The following is a 21,396-nucleotide window of genomic DNA, read 5'->3' as shown; positions in this document are numbered from 1 at the left end:
AGTCTTTTCTAGGTGTTCCCTGAACTCTCTGGGGCAGGTTTGGGGAGGGCATGGGGGGGGGGAGTCCTACTGAACACATGGAAATCCTTGTGCTGATGGGACATAATAGTAGAATACTTCCCATGCTCTCTTTATATATTCTAACCCTTCCTCTGTCTATCATCCTTGGCCTTTTACTTAAACAATCTATGACCTTTTAAACTGGGGGGGGGTATTGTTTTTGTTGTTATGGGTATGTATGTTTGTGTTTTTCTATTGTAAACTGCCCTGTGTTCTTTGGGTGAAGGGCAATATAGAAATTTATTTCGTTAAAATAAAATAAAATTAATTAATTAATTTTAAATTGCTCCATAATAAAAATGCAGAACTTTTGCTTGGTCGAATGTGTGTTGGGATTCCCTTGCATTCTATCTGGCATTTACAGGAACCTATGTTATGGTATGCACACACCACGTACAAAAGAAATTTGATTGTCCCTTTTTAACTGTCAGGTGTGAAAGCTTCATAAAATAGGTATGGATGTTTATCCATCACAGAATACTGCAGAGTTACAAGGCTTTGAGTGTTGTCTTCACTTAGTGGGTTTTCCCTCTATTGTTTGATTTAAGATTACTATTAATAGAAGCTCAGGAGGCCAGAGTACTTTAAACACCAGAATTCATTTGTTAGAATTAACCCATATATAGCATTACTCAGGTAGTTGCCTAGTAACAAATGCATTTTTGTTCTGAATAGTTAAGGCACATATGCTTTCCAGTTGGTATTTGTGCATAACTTCTATGCTAATCATCATTGCAGTTTTGTGTCTTTACATTGTTGCAGTTAAGGATGGATAAATAATTAAACCCTGAATATTTAGTCATAATTGTAGAAATGCCTGTTTGCATAGGCCCATAACAGTCTGTGAGATGGAATTTGGTGCTCAGCTATGACCCTCTGACTCCCACTGTTGTTGTTGTTGTTGTTGTTGTTGTTTGTCTTGAATAAAAGTATTTAGCATGGTGTTTCCTGATAGAGGCTTGCTGGTAACAAATACTTCTGTTGTTGGACTTGAATCTCTATGTCTTCCAAAATTACAGTCCTCCATCTATCAGTCTCCATTAACTTACGGGTGTGTGTGTGTGTGTGTGTGAGAGAGAGAGAGAGAGTTCTGATGTGTTCTTTCAATGTCAGGAAAGCAACATATTTTTTTTTGAAGCTTGGCTGAGGGGTAAACAGTGGGAAGAAGGACTGTAGGGGGTAAGTGGCAGATAGGAAATGGGCTAAGCACTGCCTCTTTCAAATTGCTCTTCCCACTGCTGCGATGCAAAGGAGAAACAGGACGGGGATTTTGGAAATGTGACTTGACCATGTAACATGGATTTCAGGCATGGTGCTGAGGTAGTTCAGCTCTCTGAGAGGAGTGCTAATTGACTCCTCGCCGTTCATCAGATTGATCATTTGATGAGGGGACAGAGGGTATGGTTGGAAAGTGGGGAGCTCTTTGTCCTGTGTATATGTGTGCCCAAGAGTGTTGAGTTCGAGTGCGTTGGGCTATCTCCCACCACTGGCAGGTAAGATTTGCTGTACTCACAAAATCCAAAGTAAAGATTTGCAGGCAGAAAACATGACTATGCAGACTTTTAATATATTTTAATTAAAAATAAGCTTTCATGGCAATGCTAAAAGCATTACCTGGTGGTGTTAATCGTCAGTTTGTTAATTTGTCATTCATTGAGAGCCATTGTGGTGTAGTGGTTAAGAGCGGTAGACTCGTAATCTGGTGAACCGGGTTTGATTCCCCGCTCCTCCACATGCAGCTGCTGGGTGACCTTGGGCCAGTCACACTTCTCTGAAGTCTCTCAGCCCCACTCACCTCACAGAGCGTTTGTTGTGGGGGAGGAAGGGAAAAAGAGATTGTTAGCCGCTTTGAGACTTCTTAAAGGGTAGTGAAAGGCGGAATATCAAGTCCAAACTCTTCTTCTTCTTCTAATACATAATGAAAAGTTCAATTTTCAGTGAGTTTTGTTGTCTGTCTCCGTATACTCTTAACAAAACTTGGGTCATAAAAGCTTTTGACCATATCTTCTGGAACCATTCTGTTGGTGGCGGTGCATTCTCTCACCTGCCACTACCCCACTTTTTTTCAGCTTTACAAATCTTTGCTGCAATTAGCTAAATACTAATTCCCTTAAAATAACTCAATGGTAGTATATTTGCATCATGAGGGATTAAAGTATTCAGCCATGTCTCCAATTAACCTCATAATCTCTCTTCAGAATTCTTCCACTCCCAGTCATAGTAAATTCAGTATCAACAGCATGGTATTGCAGCTAAAATCACATGTTAAATTTTTAGTACATTTCAATCTATGTGGCATCTAAAGCTGCTGGAGTTGAACCTTAAAAGTGTTGTTTAATATTTGAACTTACTATCTTTATCAAAAATATCTTTCTAATTTTTCAAATGTCACATGCAGTGCCATGATGCCATTTTAAGACAAGCAGAGAGCTACTTTGAACAGTTCATAATACTGTATAGTACTGATCTCCCCCTCAAACTACTTACAGGAAGATTAGGTGTCACTGAAAAACATTTTGGAAAGAACCATAAAAACTGCCTACACCCTTCTTTTCTTTTTCATGCACTAGTTTCAGTAATTGCAAAAATTATACGCTTCCCATATTTCCTCACACTGTTACAGTTACCTGTCAATTAGATACACCTATAAATCATGACAGGATTGCTCTTTGACTCAAATCCGTTTCGGTGTTACCATCATAATGTGGAACAGCGTTGCTTTCAGACTGCTTGGTATACAAATTAAATTGCTTTTTTTAAAAATCAAAAACAAGTCCTTGTTGGTTCTTTGCCTCTCTTTGTTTGTCTGTCTGTCTACTTCTGTACTCCTTTTGCAGCAGTTCAAAGTGGCTTGCAGGAGATTTAAAAACAAAACAGTAAGCACAAGAACAGCACACCTATACAGATTTGAAACAGACACAAAAAAGTTTCTCCCTTGAAAGAAATACGTAAGTTAGGTCCCTGGAGCATACTGACAACCACAGAAAAGGTTGGAAAGCCTTCTACCTTATCAACACCTGTTAGACGACATGCAGCAGCATTCTGTGCCAGGTGAAATTTCAAAACTGTCGGGGGGGGGGGAGTGCTGTGCAAAGTGCATTGTGGTAATCAAGCCTGAGAGATCCAGAACCATGCATCCATCTGATCTGTCTGAAAGGGGAATGCCTCCTTACTAGCCAAAGACAGATAAAGCCATTCCTAGCAACAACTTGTACGGACAACTTAGGAATCAATGCTGGATCTAGGAATATCCTCCAGGCCCTTTCCTTATTGTATTACATGGATACAATCACTCACAGGCAGACATTTCCCTCTCCAGACCACAGCTGTTCCTCCTCCTCACCTTGTTTTTTTGTTTTCTGGGTTCAGTTTTAGTCTATTCTTGCCCCATCCATTTGACCCAGTCTTCAAACACTGGCTCAGGAAACAGATACGTAGCTTCAGTAAAATTACATAGAGGTTAAACCAGTCAATACCAAGTTTCCATAAAGTTCTGTGTATATCAGAATTAATGGATTTAAACATGAACTGAGAAAATCCTTGCTCCGCTTTATAAATTTAATGCCGCTAGGTTCTTTAACATCATCAACTTTGCTCAACTTCTTTTTGTTCTGAACTCCATGTGCTTTGAAGATCTTGCTGCAAGTGTTCTCCATCTGGAGCATACAGACAGTTCTTAGCGCCACGTTTTGAGAGCGAGAACACGTTCTGTAGATAAGTGCTGGGTCCACTGCAAGACCTATCAGGACCTACTGCAGATATCTGAGTGATGTGGCTTGCTTGTTTGTTCATTCTGGTAATTTATTAGTTGGTTTTCAGAGCTAAGATTGCACAAAGTGACCCTCAGAGAGAAATATTGCTATAGAACCACAGGCAGAGCTGGCGCAGACAAGTAAGCTACATGAGAGATAATGAAGTAGATCACAAAAATTCTTGTAAGCGAAGACAATAGTAAAAAGATACATTTTGAAAGCCTCCTTCAGTGCCAGAACTGAACTGATTTGCAGTATTTCTAGAGCCTTCTGACTCGGTTGTTTAACCATGGAAGCAACTTGGCTTTGGCTTTCTAAATTGAGTTGATCTAAATCCGAAGTGGGTTTTTTGAGAAAGGACTACAAGTTCAGTTCAGGTTCTGACCACAACAACACACCCTCAAATCTTCTATTTTGAATGTGCCTCTAATTGCTGGGCCTTGGGGGTTTTGTTAGGAAAAGGAAAAACTCCTTCTGTACTACACATTGAGCAAAATATTAGAATCCACTAACACACACACACACACACACACACACACATATATATATATATGGAAATTATTTTTATATTTTATTAAGGTAATATTAACTCTAGACTTTCATTAAAAATGTGCTAACTTAATGACATTTTCTTTTCTTTTTTACAGGTTGAATCTACCCAAAGCATGATTAGGATCTTGGGCCTTTCAGCCACTTTACCTAATTACCTTGATGTTGCTACATTTCTGCATGTTAATCCCTATATTGGACTGTTTTATTTTGATGGCCGTTTCCGGCCTGTTCCACTTGGGCAGACATTTCTTGGTATCAAGACAACTAACAAGGTACAGTTTTGCTATAAAATATTTGGAATGAGATGTTGAGACAACCATTCTTAGGAACATGTTCAAGTAGTATTTCCACATATATCTGTAGTAGTCACCATCCTTCTCATATTATCATCCCTTTGTCTCTCCCTTCCTTGTAATACCTTCTTCAGCATTAGCTTTAGATTGACTACTACTTTGGGGTCAGGATCTTATTAAATTTTTGTTTGGTTTACAAAACTCTACAAAGTGCCCTATATGTTTCACAGACATGAAAATAAACAATATCCAGTATGTTAGCATGTGTATATTGTTCAAAGTGATTCACGTATTCTATCTTGGCAAACCTACAAGGTCCCTGTGTACCAAATGGGGATCTACAGTTTGCCATAAGAGTGAATCTTTTGCTGAGTTGAGATTTGAATTTGGCACATAGCCTGCAATTCTAATTGCACAATAGAACGTCTGACTATAGTTGCGTAGTAATAAACTATTAGTCACTGTGCAACACTCATTGCAGGGGAGATGTGTGAATTACTGCTTCAGACTTTACCCAGCAACACAGTAATTATGATAAATAAATACATGGAAGCATGGGAATTGGTTCGGAGTTCTCTTTTCAGTTCTGCTGTCTGATTCCTATGTGTTCCTGCACAATACTACAGCAGCACAGTATTGCTGATGTTGGAAGAAATATCCAGCGTCTCAATTCCTTGGAATATTGTTGTTTCTCTTCATTAAGTTTGCATTTGAGAGTTGGATTTGAGACTTCTTTGACTTGCTCAATAGTTTCAAATTCCCTTCCCTCCTTCATGATTACGTTTTGCCATGATAATAGAGATGGCGGTTTGCATTTTATTTCTTTGCTAGCGAGTTATTTATTCACTTTAGTCAACTACCCTTTTAGTAATGATGTGCTATGGACAGAGTGTCAGCTATGACTATGAATTCCCTGGCTTCATTTTAAGCTGTTGCTGCCTTCATGATTGAATTATTTCCCCCTTGGAACTCAGGTAGAGCTAGCTGTGTTGCAGTGTGATCAGGAATTATGTTACTCTCCAAGTATTAATATAAATAGAGAGTTAATATCAGATTACTTTTCTGAAGCTGTCTTTTATCAATGTTAATGCATAAGAGTCAAGAGGCACAAGGGGTTCTATAGTGCAAAATGCTTGTGAAATTAAAGTTCAGGTTTCTCCAGGTAAGTTGATGGCTTCCCCATATTCTGCTTTCATTCAGAAGGAACATACCAAGCTCCAGAGACAGCACAAGTGACTATACAGACAGCAGTAGTTTTTTCTCTGGAGATGATAAGGAGTCTGAGTAAGGATAGAATGCTAGAATCATATATTTGGAAGGGGCCACAAACTTCTTCTGTTCCAACCCCCTGCTGTGCAGAAATCTTTTGCCCAACGTGAGGCTCAAACTCACAATCCTGAGATTAACAGTCACATGCTCTATGTCCGTGTGGCACTGAACATGTTCACACATCATGTTTCGCCTCAGCCTGTAAATTCAGTATGTAATGCTTTACACATTTACTTGATTGCAAGTCTCATTGACTTCTAGCTTACTTCTGAGCAAGCATGTATAGGATTGCTCTGTTAAGTCTTCTTTTACCTCACCTCTGCAAATGATGCAAATAGCAGCTTTGCATCAGTTGATTGGTTTAACAGCAACCAGGCTGCTAAGGCAGTCTGTTAACCATGAAGCTGCAAATCTTGAATGTTTATTCCGTGATCCTATAGGGCATCTGTTTGTTCCATAGTGTTGTATGCAGCTGGTGAAGCTGGTTTTGTCCATTTAAAAAATGGGGTGACTTCTAGCTCCATTTGATATTATAAGTACAAAAGGTTGCCAGGCCTTGCATTCTAGTAGGGCCTTGGAACTCACTGAAATTGTGGTGTCGTTCTGATGACTTTAGAATGCTTCAAGTGCAGCTAATGACATGGAAATAGTGACTAGGAAATCTTCACGCTACACAGATCAAGGCAAGCTGCAGACCTGATCAAGTTTGAGGAACAGAACTTCTCTAAGAAGAAATGATTTTAAGTTATTGGTGTTAATATTTGTACCTCTTTGTTTCCACGGCATCTCAATGAAAGAGAAATATGTAACAATATAATAAAAGTATGCCTTCGTCAAGCATTAGCAAAACACCATAAATTTTTAAAATTATGCTACGTTAAAGTTGGTAGCATGGGAATACTGTCTTTTACATTTTGATACTACAATAAAGCATTTGTGTTGTATTGCTCAGGTGCAGCAGCTGAATAATATGGATGAAGTTTGTTATGAGAATGTCTTGAAGCAAGTAACAGCTGGACATCAGGTATGTTTATTCATTGGCTTTTAAGTTAGAACCTGCTTGTGAATATCCACAAGGATTTATTCTTTGCACACATAAACACTTGGATTTCGTTCTATTCAGGAAACCAGCTGACTTGGCCTTTTTTGAGGTTTCTGGAGGCGGTGAAAAGCTTCTAAAAATGAAAGGTTTTCATGTAAGGAAGTCTGCACAATCAAATACTGCAGAATGCAAATGCAAGCACATGTAGAATTTATTTCCACTCATCGTTTGCTATTTGCCCTTCTTCTGCTGTACAGTAACTTGAGAAAAATTACCCTGCTGTAATGAAATAATGTACTTTTCCACTGAAGGTATGCATTCATTTCATACCAGATGAAAAATTAACTGAATGCAGCCCATTTGGTTCAACTTTCTTTCATTTCAGAACAAATATCAGAATGGGTGCAAATATGTTCACTATCATTATCCTATTTATACCCAATGGTTATTTTTTGGTTATTGATTTCTGTGGGCACTGTTTTATTTTTCCAGAATTACTACTATTGTTACTAATCACCTTCTGCTCAATCATCACAAAGCAATGTGCAATAAACAAGAAGCTAAAAACACAACAAACAGCAGATACACTTAAAACTAAAACAATGCAAAATAGGCAATTTTTTTATTTATTTTTTACAAATGGCACCCATTGATTCACCTTGGAAAGCCTGCTGGAAAAAAAGTACAAATAGTGGGTCCCTGACATACCTTGACAGGAATGCTATTCCACCGAACAAGGGCAGCCATAGTGCAAGCCTTGTCTGAGTTGTTGGAAAGTGAGCTTCTGAGATCTTTGAAAATTGCAAGAGAAACTCACTAACAGACTGCAGTGATATATAAAGTATATACAGTGGTACCTTGGTTCTGGAATAGCTTTGCTTCCAAACAAATTGGCTTCTGAACTCTGCAAACCCAGAAGTAGGTTTTCCGGTTTGTGAACGTTTTTCAGAAGCTAAACGTGTGATGCGATTTCCACTTGAGTGCAGGAAGCTCCTGCAGACAATCGGAAGCTGCGCCTTGGTTTTCAAACAGTTTCGGGCGTCGAATGAACTCCCGGAACGGATTAGGTTTGAAAACCAAGGTACCACTGTAAGAGAGGATAGTTTTTCAAGTAACCTGGACCTGAGCTGCATAGGGCCTTATATGTTAGTACCAACACCTTGAACTGCCTGGTAGCAGATTGGCCACTGGTGCAAATTCTGCAAGCAATGTTTTATTGTGGAAGTCTGCTCTCACAAGCAACCTAGCCACTACATTCTGCACCATTTGTAGCCTCAAGACTAACCCATTTACCACATCAGAGTAATTCAAAGGCTAGGATATTATCTCATTCCAGGGTGGAAATGATGGTTACTAGTTAAGGCTGGTATTTTTTGTGCCGGCAGGCACTGTTACAAAGAATGCTGTTGAACTACTCAACATTTGTTCTGGGAAAATAAAATTGAGCTCTACTACCACCCACTTCTCCATAAAAATAGAAAAGGGGGGGGGCTAGTGTGCCTATCAGATTCTGGAGCATTCTAGGTGGGTCTTTCAGTCATTCAGCATCCATAACTACTTGAAAATATTAACAGGGCTTTAGTTGGGTCAAAAGTTGAGGTGGGTCACAACTAATAAGTCTTACTGATCTTAATAGCATGGAGAGTGGATATATGCCCTATATGGCACAACCACAGGATTTCCAAATGGTGGTTGTATACTGAGACGTTTTATAAAAAAAGTGGGGAAGGTTTGTTGGGTGTGCTTAGAATGGAGTCTGATGTTTCTGCAGTTGTTTTTTTTATTTTTTATTTTTGCTGTTAGAAGTGCCAAGCATTCTGGCAGCAAAAGATGTTGAATAATATATATACCGTATTTTTCGCCCTATAAGACGCACTTTTCCCCCTCCAAAAATGAAGGGAAAATGTGGGTGTGTCCTATGGGGCGAATGCAGGCTTTCACTGAAGCCTGGAGAGCGAGAGGGGTTGGTGCGCACCGACCCCTCTCACTCTCCAGGCTTCAGGAGAGCCCCAGCGCCAGCCCCACAAGGTCGGGGGACAGAGAGAGGCGGAACGCCGCCATCCTGCTGTCTCCCAAAGTGGTTTGGAGGCTGACGGCGGGGAGAAGAGCGCTTCTCCCCGCTGCCTGCCCCACCACTCCAGGGACAGCAGGGAGACGCAGCGCATCTCCAGGCTCTCCCCGGACCTGATCTCAAGGCGGGCGGCGGGGAGAAGAGCGCTTCTCCCCGCTGCCTGCCCCACAAGCGCCTTGGGGGGGGAATTTTTTTTCTTTATTCCCCCCCCCCGAAAACTTGATGCGTCCTATGGGCCGGTGCGTCCTATGGGGCGAAAAATGCGGTATAATCTCCCCACTTGTTATTAAAGTCTGTTTTCTATAATGTACTGCCTCTAGCTGTTTTCATATGGCGTCCTTAATACATACTTCCTCCTTCCTCTTCTCCAAAACTGGTTTCTTTCCATATGCATAACAAGTTACCAAATCTATATTCCATGGGTTTGTAGCTACTAAGAAAGTGTTTTCCTCCTGAAATGAATTTTAATGTGTGTTTTTTCCTGAATGATGTGTTTTGAATGGTTTCAGATATATGTCCAAAGAGATAGATTATTGTAGAAATAAGACCTTTATCATCTTTTCTTTTAATTCATCCTACTTGCTTTCTCTTAAAAATGCCCTACATGTAACCTAAACACTGATAAATGCTAGCTTTTGGAAAACTCTGTAGAATTTGACAGCTGTTCATTCAGAATTCCCTAAAGGAAAATGTGATAACTTGCTCTTTTTAAAAATAAAATTGGAACTCCATTTCATCAGTCGTTTGGGGACTGCACTGATTCTTTACTGCACTCAGAGCACAGTTCGATATTTTGATTTTTTACTATAATACATACCTGAGGGGCAGACCTCTCACTTGTCTCCAATATAATCAAGCCATGCCATTTTAATGTAGTTAAACATGGTTTAAATATTGTGGGTACAAAATAAGGTAGGTTCATTTTATTATTTTGTGATATGCAACTAAATTGTACCAAGATCGTTAAAGTAGTGCATGAGTTATAATATTGAAATAATAGCTGAAGTGGCCTTATCAGACTATTGGGCCACTTTTCTCAGTGTTGTCTGTTTTTACTGACGACGGCTCTCCAAGGTAGTTCTGTATTACAGAAACAGAACTGTATTTTATCTGTTGTTCCATTACTTGTAATATGGAATGAAAAATATTAACTTCATATAATGTAGCTAGTTATCCATTGGAAACTCTTATCTTTTAAGTGAGGTGTGACTTTCTTTAATATTTAGGTGAGCAGCTTCTGTTGTAAATGCTATTAATATATAATATTTTTTAGTTAAAAAATCTTCCTAAAGATTAGTTTGATATTCAGCACTAATTACTGTTTGTTGTTGAAAGAGTTCATTTTTATTAGCAGGTAATCTTTCCATTTCCTACTGTCAGATCAGGAAATAAGATTTTATTATACAGATTTATATTTTTTTATATTAAAAAACCCCACAGGAATGGAAGCAGGTGTAAGAGAATTAGAATTTACATTAGAAGTAAACAAAGGAATTAAAAATGTATCTTGAAGGAGCAAGCTACAACAACCTACATGGGTAAATGATAATTCTAGGTTTCTCACAGTTTTAGTACTTAAGTGATACTTGATGCTACTGATCACCCTTCTTACCCCATTCATGTTGAATAAACCAAGGATTGCGAAGATCAAACACTTTACAACAGGCATAGGCAAACTCAGCCCTCCAGCTGTTTTGGGACTACAGCTCCCATCATCCATGACCACTGGTCCTGTTAGCTAGGGATGATGGGAGTTGTAGTCCCAAAACATCTGGAGGGCCGAGTTTGCCTATGCCTGCTTTACAAGTTATAATGCAATATAGAGAGCTGCCTTCCTTCTCAGGGGGTGCTGAACTCCACCCTCTGTGAAAATTTCCTTGGGGACCGCATACCCAGAATGGAGGCCCAAGTCAAAAGTGGGTGGAGCCATTCAATTACCCTTCCTCCTGGCACAGAAAGGAAAGAGAGAGAGATTTAAGAATTGCTCCCTGCACAGCAGTTAAGCTTTTGGGGGGGGGGGTTTCTCAGCATATTTGCTGGGGTGGGAGGCATGACTGAGGAGGGGCAGCCGCAATCTGAATTCAGAGCCATTGAACAGCAATGTCCCATTCCTGCTCTAATGTGTAAGAACTTACTACAGGGGTCACTGTGGGCAAATCTGTGGGCAAATTTTGAATGTTGAGTGAGTGTCATGGGTGCCCCTCTGCCTGGTCAATTGTCACCTCCCCAGGATCAGTCCCCTGAGAGGCAGAGTGCACATCCCTTTTCCAAAGGATCTATGTAAAGGTGTGGTGCAGTACAATTACTCTAAGCATTGGAAAACTTATAAAGCTGAACGAGGAAGTGAGGCAAGAGCTCTATGTACTTTTCAAGGGGCAAAAAGATAACCACTCACTGACCAAGGGGTCAATGAATGGAGGGAAACAGAAGCTTCATGGGCACCAATGGAAGATGTCATGGTTGCCATGACACCCATGGGCCTATTAATGACTCCATATGCATTAAGAATGCATGAGGCAAATTGTATAAATTTAATGGTGGTTCTTAGCTTTTGGCTAATTGTGTTAGGCATTTCCATTCAACATTTGGTCCCTAGATTGAATTGTATGGAAGTCAGAAATAACTAGCCTTACTAGGGGCCCAAACCATCTGTGATATCAGAGATGTCTTTCCCTCTAATGTCTTTGTTTGTTTGTTTGTTTGTTTGTTTGTTTGTGAAATGGAAATAGCAGCTGCGGGAAGCACACAAGGAGGGAGAGTTTAACCCTTTCATCCCCTGCTGCTGACCTGCTGAGAATCCTTCCTTTTAAAGCAGCTTGTTTGCATTGTGAGGAAAGCTCCTTTAGGGCCTATGAGTTTTCTTCTCAACGCAAATAGCAGCTTCAAAGAAACCATTTTCATTAGGGTCTTGGCAGAGGAGGAAAGGGTTAAAATCTCCCTCCTTACCTGCTACTATTGTGTACATAGCCAGAGTTAAAAGGCAGTGAGATTCTTTTGCCTTGCTATGTTCCAAGCCACATTTGCACACTGTTGTACACAATGGAGAGGGGGTGGGGATGTCTTCAACTGGATGCCCGTATGGTTTCCCTTCCCCAGGATCCCCCCTCCAATTTCTATTCAATGAAGCAGTCATCTGTGCATGCATTGTCATCCACACACGCGCAATGGCTGTCTTAAGTGTACACCTCAGCTTGACTGTGACATGAAGGCGGCAGAAGTTTTTCTTTTAGATTGAAGCTAGTTTGAGATTGAATTTGAATTATTCTACCCCTCCCTCCTTATGCTGGTCTATGACCGTAATAAAGTTGTTGTTGAGAAGAAAGGCATCAAACAGCAGTATTTCTAAAGAAATTACAGGATAGCTCTACGTTGTGGGTAACATTGTGTGTATACCGATTCAGAAGCACTGGAGCCAGAGTCAACAACATACACAGTCATAGTCTCTTACACTCCAGTTTAAAAGTGCTCGTTAAAGAAATTATGCGTTCAGTGTCATGTCTGGTTCAGTTCCACTGACTTTATTTACATCTCAAATGCAGCCAAAAAAAGGAATCCTATGGTGCAGAGAGGTGGGAGGAACCTTGTTATTTTAAGATGCTCAAAGGTATTACTTATTTGTTGGAGGTACTTTATTTGGTATCAATGTACCACCACTTCAGGTGTCTGAAAATGTTAGTGATTTATTGGCATTGGCAGAATGAGAATAGCATTATGAAGAAATAATTTGGAAGCAATGCATTTTTCCACACTCAAAACTAGGACTGGATTTATTATTACCTGCATTACTGTAGCTACTATGATTTATTAATAGTTTGTGATAGGCTTTTTGACAGCTTGATCAATTATATACACAGGTTATTCTTTATCTACTATTCTTAGCTCCTCAAAGAACATAGCATCCTAACAAGGCATAATTTTCACGTCTGCAATTCATGCTGGTTTGGTTCAGTCCCATTACTGTAATACAGGTTGCAGCATGTGATATTCAGATGATGTTGTATGTTGGTGTGCATTAATAGATGTTGCATGTGTTACTGCTATTAAATAATAAAGGACAGTGGGAGGTAGTTTTATTCTACACAGGCATGTGCTTATGACAGATGGAAGAAAATCTTTTCATGTTGATTTTTCAACTGTCCTATTCCGCAAGACTTCGAGCTCCTCTTGGCTATTGGGAAATTAGAAGTTGGCGAATCAGCCTTTTAATTTTTATCCATCTGTTCAAACTAATGAGATGTCTCGTTTGTAGGCTTCACTTTGAATTACTCAATGCAAGCTCAGTGATAGCATTCTTCCCTCAGCCCCTCCTCCTGCGTTAACTTGCCGAAAGGGATCATAATAGATGTCTTAGTCTTGCTGTGCTTTTCCCTCTTTTATGGAAACCTTTTAAAAATAGGTGAAAAAACACGCACACAAAACCTGCATACAGAGTTGACTTGCTTTCTCGGTAGTGTTTACAAAAGCTGTAGGTTTCTAAGGTTAGCTTTGTACTAGAGCATTGCCTGCTTCCTTAAGATTTCTAGTAAAAATGTATTGGAACAGTTCTAATTGAAAAATCTAAATACTCACAAGATTTTGAGTATGACATTGGATGCTGTTTTGAGTTCCCTTTCCAAATGGTTAACTGTCTCCCTCCCCTGGTGAATGTTTTCCTATGCCTGCTAGTTTAATCTTTAATTATTATTTTTTTCCCTCGTTTGGGAAAGATGGAAGAAGAGATCCTTAGTTTCAGTTTGACAAGCATGTTACTGTTGTTTTCAAATGGAAGTTCAGGAGTCATGTTATGTTCCTTCTGCCCTAGGTTAGTGTGAGTAGTCTTGGGCAAAATTGGTCAATATATTGGTGAAGTGGGCTGAGCTAGATAGGATTGTGGAAAGCATGGGGTGCTATTATTAATTAGCCAGCAAGACACAGGGAAGGGGGAAATGAATTTGGAGGAAAGTGTGGCATTCCTTTGCTATAACTTTGAGTGCCAATTCCTTCCAAAGATGGAAGTCAGCCAAAGCCGAACAGTACATTACGATAAAGCTGCATATTATACCCAACTAGGTTATGGGTGATGGGGAAATGACACTGTATTTATGAATTTCAGGATGGGGGGGGGGGGAGACCAGCAGCTAATGATCTGAACCTGGAGTGGGAGAACTCTGATTTGATTTGATTTTGTATATTTTTATGCCACTTTCCCAACAACCAATCTGAACTCAAAAGCAGCTCACAACGGTATAATGTTGTCAAATAAAAACAACACTTCCCAATACAATAAATGAACCAGAACAATGTGATGTTGACCTAATGGAGTAGGATGGCAACATGTCCTCTTCGCAGAGGAGACACTATTTGAAGGGCTGTCAGAGTACACTCTCTTTCAGGGATGGGGGAACCCCAGGCCAAGATAAAAATATTCATTGATTGCTCTGCCCTGCTTTGGCTCTGGCCCTGCTTTGCACTGGTGTGTTACCTCCAGGAAGTTGATCAGAAGGATATGTGACCCTCAGGCTGTAAAACGTTGCCCACCCTCCTCTGTCTGAAAGGTGTCCAACCCAGATCTGGTTTAAACCCAAGAAACCATAAGGAAGGGCAGACACTTTAAAGTTGTCCATCAGCAGCACTCAGATAGCAGAGGAACATAGGTCACTGTTCACAGTCAGCTCCACTATGATTATATAATTAATATTTACATTACAGTAGTAATTATTTCTAAATTTGCATCTGTACATATAAATTAGGATATACTGTACAGTTTTTATGCAAACTACTGTTCTCTTTTGTCCTCTGTTTTAGTGATGACTTTCTTTCTTTTCTTTTATTATTTTCTGTCAATATGTAATTGACCACCTTATCGAGGAGTAAGTGCTGGTTTACGTTACAAGAAGGAAGAGAAGGAACAAATTTAACCATGATCATACGTATTGAGCAGCAGAAACTTGTTATTTAGATTGTCATTTGTTGATTAACTGAGAAAATCCTTCCTTACTGTCAACAGATTTTGCATTTTATGGCTTGTTTTAATCATGTATGTTTAGAACAGTGCTTATCAAAAGGTGGGGCACTCCATCCCACCCAGAGGAAGTTATGAAGGTTTCAGGGTAGGTGCAAATGTTTCAAAAAAGAAGAAGTACAGTATAATTTTAAAATAATAATTAAAATTCACAATATTTCAATGCTTTTGAAAATTTGAATAAAATAATTCAGAAAGCTAGGTTTGAATGGAGATGTGGGCATGGGTTTCTTGTTAGCTAAAAGTGGGCATGGGTTTTAAAAGGTTGAGAAGCACTATGTTAGACTTGGAGTGCTTTTCCTCAAAGTAAGACTAGAATACACTTTCAAAACATTAAATATATGTAAAGCATGTTGGTTCTCACACGTTTCCTGTCATATTGGGGAGAAGATTACATGCATCCATAAAACTCTTAATATAATACACTAATGCGTAATGATGCTTTAACAGTAACACTGAAGCGAGAACTGCTGTTGAGAATGTCAGCCTTTAGTTACTTTGCATATTACTGGTTTTATTATAGACAGAAATTGCAGGAGTGGAGAGCAGTGGCACTGCTGAGTAGTGTCTTCTGAACTAATGATTACATTTTAGTTTTGACCTGCTTGCAACTTCTTCTAATTTCACACATGGATGTTTCCTGATCTATAAACTGCAGTGCATGCACTCCTAATTTGTGTGTGGTGTTTTTAAGGGAATTTTTTTATGCAAGAGGAGTTTGGTTTTCCATATTGTAGAACCAGCTAGCAGTCTTTCTTGTCAACAAGACAGCTTAGTTTTTCAAATCACTTTGCTTCAGGAACAGTCCCAAGAAGGGGAAAGCTGCAAACATTTGCCGTGCTTTTCATTTGCAATCCTCTTTATGCATTCTTGAAACCCCCTTTCTTTCCCACACATATTATGTATACCTGCCATCCTCACCCATACAGCTCACACACTTAAATGCTCATCCTCAATATTAATGGCCCCTAACACAGCATTGCCACCTCCTCCAACATGTTTTCACAACAACTCTCATTCCATTCTCTTTCTAGACCCTTTGCTTTGTAGCTGGTGCTCATGAGCTTGCCCCAGTGCTCAAAACCATCATATTATAGTGCTAGGAAAATATAATTTGTCCTTTAGGTAGGAGAGCAATAACTAGTGAGTGCTGTGTGGAATGTGGTTGCAGGTTGCTTAGTTGCAATTCCTTTAAGTTTATTCAAATGTGCATTTTCTTTTAATTTTTGTACAGTGGTACCTCTAGTTACAAACTTAATTCATTCCGGAGGTCCATTCTTAACCTGAAACTGTTCTTAACTAGAGGCGTGCTTTCGCTAATGGGGCCTCTTGCTGCCGCTGCGCTGCCGGCACACAGTTTCCGTTCTCATCCTAGGGCAAAGTTCTCAACTCGGGGTAACTCTTCCAGGTTAGCAGAGTTTGTAACCTGAAGTGTTTGTGACCTGAGGCATTTGTAACTTGAGGTACCACTGTATTTACTTCAACCCTGTCATAATATATAGATGAATTTCTGTCTTTTACTTGACTTGGGTTTAGGAGTATTTAGGACCATTTTGAAGCTACATTAAGAATGGAATCCTTTGTGTGACTACTCAGATGTAAATTCCATTGAGTTCAATGAGATTGACTCCTATATAAGTGTATATAGGATGCAACCTGTGGCTGCTATTTATATTTTTTTAGTGTACATTAGCTCATAGCATGTCAGTCCCAGTTTACGTAATATTCTTCCTTCCTCTCTGAAAAGTCTTTGCTTAGTGGCGTTCCCATTTTTTTGCATTATAAATCTCCTGATTTGGTTTAAGGCTGGGTTCTGACATTGAAGAGGAAAGCTGGAAAGTTATGATCGGCTATTGTCATAGCCAGTCCCTACTTGGAGTGTCACCCCAGGAAAGATGCATATCAGCAAGATTTTCCTATGTACTGTAGTGACCGTGTAATGTAGGGTGTTGAGTCTCCTGAGGGAATATGTCTAAATGCAACCTTACACAGGTAGATTTAGGTAAACACTAGGATTTATCATTTGAAGCTGTACTGTTTTTAATATTCAGTTGGAAGCTGCCCAGAGTGGCTGGGGAAACCCAGCCAGATGGGCGGGGTATAAATAATAAATTATTATTATTATTATTATTTTATTATTATTATTATTATCATCATCATCATCCAGCCATCACTCAGTTCTGTACTGTGGGTTGGTGTTGGCATAGCCATATGTTTATAGTTGTGCTTTTCAGCAATATTTAATGTATCTGAATGCTTTCATATGACAGAATGGCCTAGGCTACCTGCTTTTCACTTTTTTTGCAGACTTGGGTTTGTTTATTGTGACAAGTAGTATAGAAGTGAGCAGAGTGGCAGATCCCTTCATCTCTCTGAGGTAATGAGGCAAAAAGCCTGAAGTGACTTGGAAGGCATAAAAGTGCTGCTCAGCTGGAAAGGGAATTGAAGTTTTCTGACGATTTTAAGGCACTTCCCCTCTGTTGGGGTAGGGGACACTTACGGTAGGCTGTAGGCTTTGGGGGCATCCATCGCTTTAGTCATAGACTACCTTTTATATACATCTCACCCAAGGTGTTTTGCAGTACAGTGGAACCTCAGGCTACATACCGTCCTCCTTATGAACGCTTTGGTTAACGAGCTCCGCTAACCTGGAAGTAGATGCTCCTTGTTGCAAACTTTGCCCCAGGGATGCGAGCGAAAGTCGCCTCAGCGGCAGCGGGAGACCCCATTAGCAAAAGTGTGCCTCATGTTAAGAATGGTTTTGGGTTAAAAACAGACCTCCAAACGAATTAAGTTCGTAACTGGAGGTACCACTGTAAAGCATTAAAAAGAATCAAGCGTGTAAGTCTTTTTAAGGGTCCATTGCACATGAATATGAATGAATCAAATGAGTTCCTTCGAGGCCAGTTTAGCTGTATAACATATTTAGCCCATTATGAACATTCTGGAATTTCCTCTTTCGCCAGGGGTAGGGAATCTGTGGCCCTTCAAATGTTGGATTCTCAACTACATTAAACTCCAGCCAACTTGGCCGGTCCTGTAGTCCAGCAACAGCAGGCCACAGGTTCCCTGACTCCTGGTTTAAGCTATGTACCACCTGCTAAAGCAATATAGCTGTGTTCTAGTTTAATATTATTAGGGGGATTTGTTGTTAAATATAATCTTTTAGCAGGGGCAGTTAGGACCTGTGTTCTGTATTGTGGGTTTGGTTCCAGGAGGTTCGCACACAAAGACAAAATGGCTCAAAGTCAGGAAGCTCAGAACCGACCCCACCCCTACCCCTGCAAGGTGGAGGGCTGCTAACCAGGCTCTGGGAAAGTTGCAGCAAGGACCTGAGACGCTTCCAGAGCTGTCTCATGACATTCCCAGAGCCCAGTGTGCAAGGAAAACCCACTGGATGTGTGGGATGGAGGGGAAATAAATAAATGGAACAGTGGGTTTTTCCAACTCTCCATTCATTCATTCATTCATTCATTCATTTTTCCAAACACCCACATAAGTTGTATATAATACACCTGTACAAAATACACAGGACTATACATTGGTAGTACTACACTGCACTAATCCTGAGTGCATGAGAATATGGGGGAAGATAACAAGGGTGTCTGGCTATATGTAGTCAGAATATTTATTAGTTTTCTTCATTCCAGGGTTGGTTGGGCTGCTTGTAATTTTGAATAATAACCCTTCAAGTTCATTGGCATCCACAGAAATGTGTTTGTTAGCTGTCTAATGACTTAAATTTTCAAGGCAATAGGCTAGCCACTCTTGCTTAATTTTTGTACAAGAATAGACACTGCTGTTTCTATATATTTGAATTGTTACTGACAGGAATGTTTACCTATCAGTAGAAGCTGGCAAAAGATTAAGCGATCAATTGTGTCACAGCAAAAAAAATAAAAATCTTTTTTAACCTTCAGGCTCTCCGTACTTGGATTTTGAAAAGGCTTATGGTAATCAAAGTTTTCTATAAATTTACCTTAGTAGTTGCAGGTTAGATCTGTTTGCTTTATAGATCAGTAATTTGGCTAAGGACAGGAAGCAAATGGACAGTTTACACAATGGAGGAAAGAATCCGTGTTAGGATTAACTGAATCAGATAATCTGGTTTGGGGTGAGAAGTGAAGTTAAGCCAGGTTGCGGAGAACGCCAAATTATTTAACATAACAAAAATCAGACTGTGAAGAATTTTAGAGGAATTTCTTCAAACCGTGTGAATGGGCAACAGAATGACCAATGGGATTCAGTATAAGTAAGTGCAAGTGCACTTTGGTATAAAATAAAAGCAAGCCACATCCTGACTTGGACCCCCTTTGGTGTGCTAAATGTTCCTCTTTTTCACACAGTAAAATTTAGGATATATGGTAGCATTTATTTGTTTTTTTGTAACATTGTACCTTTTATATAAATTCATAGTATGACCATTTTTGAATGCTATTTACATTTCTGTTTACCTTATCTCAGAAACGGTATCATAGTACTTTTAAGCATTTGGTTGTTTCAGATGGTTGCATTAGTAAAATAGTTGGAAAGAAGATTTCTGTCGTTCCGGGTGCATAATTTAATTTGATGTAAGTAAATACATCATGCCTTTAATTCAGGATTTTATGCTCTAAAGGTGTAGTGAATATGCCATTAGTGGTGATCTTGCATGCTAACTGGTAACAAATTGATTTTTGCTAAAAAAAATTAATAAAGTAGATTATGCAAATATAAATTACCCCACAAGCTTTTAAGCTGCAAAAGTTACCTTTCGAAGTCATGTTTTGCCATTAGTATTCCAGATTTTTCTTCAGTCAAGTGAGTTTTAGGCTTTATACAGGACTATTCCAGCCTCACAAATTAAGTAGAAAGTTAATAATGAGAATTAGATTCAAGAGCTGTAAACATATAAGTTACTGCACAAATAACAAATGACACGAGAGATTTGTTTCTGTCCCTTTCGCACATCTTCCACTTTTAACTACATTTCATGATTTATTTTAACTTTACACTTGATTCAATTCCAAAGTAAATTCAAAAAGAATGCAAATGTAATGCCTGTATGGCATATGCTGGCATTCCCTCACTATGTTTTCCAATTTCAACAAATGGAGTCATTAAATAGTTAATTGGTAACCTTGGTCTGTAACTTTTGGAGTATTAGTTCAGCAAGCTTTATGTATGTACAGGCAGTTGAGTCATTATACTGAGCCATTATCATTAATGAACTTCTTGATCAGCAGGAGATGACATGTAATGTGTCCATGATTGTGTTTGCATCGCATACAAACAATGGTATGTCCAATCGCAAGAGGGAGCTGCAGTGACCTTCAGGCTTGCATATTACTTTTTTCTCATACTGACATGGCTAAGAGATGGACTTTGGCTGATCTTGACTTGTTTTATTCAGACTAGGGATCATAGTAAAGGTAAAGGGACCCCTGACCGTTAGGTCCAGTCGTGGACAACTCTGGGGTTGCGGCGCTCATCTCGCTTTATTGGCCGAGGGAGCCGGCATACAGCTTCCAGGTCATGTGGCCAGCATGACTAAGCTGCTTCTGGCGAATCAGAGCAGCGCACGGAAACACCGTTTACCTTCCTGCCAGAGCGGTACCTATTTATCTACTTGCACTTTTGGCGTGCTTTCGAACTGCTAGGTTGGCAGGAGCAGGGACCAAACAATGGGAGCTCACCCCGTCACGGGGATTCGAATTGCCAGCCTTCTGATTGGCAAGCCCTAGGCTCTGTGGTTTAGACCACAGCACCACCCGCGTCCTACTAGGAATCATGGCTTATTCCGAAGTAGTTTAAATAAACCAGCTGGCCACAGTTTGGAATAAATTAACATTATTATTTAAATTATAAACTGCTTATATGCAAAAATGGCTTTTAAGTGGTTTACAACTATAAAATCAATTATAAAATCTCTACAAAATTAAAATACACAAGAATAATCCAAGCAAAGCATTAAAACTTCCTCAACTAAAATGTACAATCAAGGAAGTTTAAAAGCATGGCAATTAAAACAGTTAAAACAATAAGACTAGAAGTTCAGGTTCAGGTGAATGCTTGCCAAAAAGGCATGTTTTCAAGAGGCCATGCCAATACAGATGGAAACACTCATATTTCAGCAGGAAGATCAATCCACAACTCTGGTACCACCAGTGAAAAAGCCCTCCTCTGTGTTACAACAAGCTGGTCATCACCAGGTTGTGGCAAAACCAACCACGTTCCATTTGCTGGTTGCCATTACCAGGCATTGGAAGGAAATATGGTTTTTCAGGTAACCTTGTTCAGAGTTATTTAGTAGCAGAACCTTAAAACTGGTGCAGTGGCTAATAGGCTGCTAGTGAAGATTCCTCTGTACTGGCAGG

The 21,396-nt window shown here is 39.6% G+C and overlaps 1 protein-coding gene across 1 annotated transcript in view; it reads left to right on the top strand.

Annotated features, from left to right (window-relative positions):
- Nucleotides 1-21,396, top strand: part of ASCC3 (activating signal cointegrator 1 complex subunit 3) — a 211,899-nt gene that overhangs the window by 76,490 nt on the left and 114,013 nt on the right. Inside the window, exons 12-13 of the mRNA XM_083497618.1 lie at nucleotides 4,460-4,636; nucleotides 6,879-6,950. Of these exons, the coding sequence (XP_083353744.1) occupies nucleotides 4,460-4,636; nucleotides 6,879-6,950 (249 nt within the window). The remainder of the gene's footprint in view (nucleotides 1-4,459; nucleotides 4,637-6,878; nucleotides 6,951-21,396) is intronic.

The sequence above is a fragment of the Podarcis liolepis genome (assembly GCF_965112155.1).
Source record: "Podarcis liolepis genome assembly, chromosome: 3".
Lineage (NCBI taxonomy): Eukaryota > Metazoa > Chordata > Lepidosauria > Squamata > Lacertidae > Podarcis > Podarcis liolepis.
The sequence above is the reverse complement of the archived record's forward strand: the minus strand, read 5'-3'. Positions and strand labels throughout refer to the sequence as shown.